The following is a 2270-nucleotide window of genomic DNA, read 5'->3' as shown; positions in this document are numbered from 1 at the left end:
TCTCTGAATTGATAATTGCTTTGATAACAACACAAACTTTAACCCATGTATGCCTAGCGTCTAGAAAAAATGCATTGGCAAACAGCGTAGACCCAGATGAGACGCCGCATGATGCGGCGTCTCATCAGGGTCTGCGTTGTTTGTGTAAAGGAATTTCTGTAAGAAATATTCTAAATATAGAAATAAATATACTAGACATCCCTAATTTTGGAAATAAATTGGTCCAATTTAGAAGGATGGGGGAGTCCACTAGGCAAAAATGGGTTAATTCCAATACTGCTTTTGTGATGCCGCATTCCAGTTCGTCGTCTCGGGTTTAACTTTAATAGATATTTTCTATTCTTTTTTATTGTTCTTGCAACATATGCCAGTGATCGGGTTTTGTGAGATGACTCGCATTTGTAAACAAATTCGTATCTATATTGTCATAAAAGACACGCGATATTCTAAGGCAACACATGGGGCGAACGTTGTGTACATCAGAGGGTTTAGCCTGAGGCTTTGATGTTAATTAGTAAAAACATCATTTTGAATGAAAAAATAATCAAATATTATAACGAAAAACCATCTGATCTGAAACAAAAATCAATAACCACTTGTTGTGTACATTAGAGTGTAATCATGCAGTTGAGTGTAATTTAACCTCGGTCTGGGAAAACTGCGCTTAATGCATGTGTTTTAAGTGTCATTTTAGATTAACTAATACGGGCGGGCACGAAACTGCCCGACTAACAAGGATGTTTGTTTAGAATAGACTTCCTTCAAACGAAAAATTCCACAAAAGCGGAAAATGTCGTCCGTGGTTAGCATGTGAAGACTGCAGAGGCTAATATAGGATGATTAAGCCCATATTTTCTAAAACGAGGCTAAAAAAATTCTTAGGACTTTGCGACACTCTCAGCAACTCAGTTTGATTCAAAATCCTCGTTTCGCTTTACCGGAAACAGACCTTATTGATAAGTCTGACATTCAAAAGTAATTGAATATGTTTTACTCTTTACACTTAGTTCTATGTTCTTTTCTTTGTTTGCAATTTGTTACTGATCCCAAATGTCGGTCTGAATGCATTTGTATTTGTCGTCGTGTAAACTCAACAACAGTATTTATACACTGAGTCCCATAATTCTTTTTTTATGGGCAGTTCACATTTTTATCACTTACAAAATAAACAAGAAATGTCTTAATTCAATAAAGTAATTGATACATTAATTAAAAAACATAAACAAATAAAAATGGTCACCGAATAACAGCGGATATGGATGGCCTAATAACTGTTCATGTGTATCTACCAGTGTATTTTAACTATTTATGCCAGTTTAGGTTGATATATTCATTCAAACCGCTTATGTTCACAAAATTGTTTAGTTACCATAGGTATTCATTAAACTAGTGTTGAACGCTTGCCTTCCTTAAACCATTTGCGCAAGTGAATAGGCATTCAATGTTTCCAACTATATACACAAACTCTGGGTCAAAATTATCGTATTTATTTTTCTTGAACAACACAATACGCCCGAAAACAAGATAAAAACACTGAAAGCACGACATTTTTCTTTCAATAAAGATGTCCTTTTCAATATATTTTTAACATGCATTAAACAACATATAAAGCGTATATGCTATTCAGATGTATATAATAAATATCAAGCACAAAACATTAGCGCTCTACTGCTTCGCCTATTTCGTAATAAATTATATTTAAAAATTAAAAATCGACCGTATAAAATAGCCGCTTATACAAACAATTGTGATACATGTCGAAATCTTACGTTCTGTTGTTATAAAAAGTATATGTATAAGTTACACCATACTGTATGCATCTATGGTATATACATGCTTAAGATATTTCAACATTTCATGTCTTTTTCCTTATTTCTCGTGTACGCATATTGACACACATCTATATTATTAGGCTATTTCCAAACATGAACAGTACTAATTCACGACAATTTGACAAATTTGTACATAACAAGCGTATTACTCTACGCATTCCCTGTATAGTTTATAGCTATGACTAAAAATAGTTCATATTTAAACATCGTTAGACACTATCGTCAAAAAAGGAAACACATTTCTTCGAAGGATACATGTTAACCATCAAAATCTATGAAAAACTAATTCAGTTATTATATCCATTTTCTTGAATATCCATTGTCCTTATACCATTCAATAGATTTATATGTTGTTGAAGCTATTCACAAACATGCCGTGACATATATTGTCGAACTATCTTTGTGAGACAATTTAGTATGTGCTTGCGTTCTTACGCG

At 33.2% G+C, this 2270-nt stretch overlaps 1 protein-coding gene across 1 annotated transcript in view; it reads right to left on the bottom strand.

Moving 5' to 3' along the window:
• Nucleotides 1–1588: 1588 nt before the first annotated feature.
• The window catches only part of LOC127852336 (zinc finger and SCAN domain-containing protein 20-like), a 9445-nt gene continuing 8763 nt past the window's right edge, over nt 1589–2270 (bottom strand). The window contains exon 2 of the mRNA XM_052386276.1: nt 1589–2270. This exon is cut by the window's right edge and continues 1279 nt beyond it. Coding sequence (XP_052242236.1) covers nt 2264–2270 — 7 coding nt within the window. The 3' untranslated portion in view covers nt 1589–2263.

The sequence above is a fragment of the Dreissena polymorpha genome, chromosome 12 (assembly GCF_020536995.1).
Source record: "Dreissena polymorpha isolate Duluth1 chromosome 12, UMN_Dpol_1.0, whole genome shotgun sequence".
In the NCBI taxonomy this organism is placed as follows: Eukaryota; Metazoa; Mollusca; class Bivalvia; order Myida; family Dreissenidae; genus Dreissena; species Dreissena polymorpha.
This window is presented reverse-complemented; position numbering and strand designations above follow the sequence as displayed.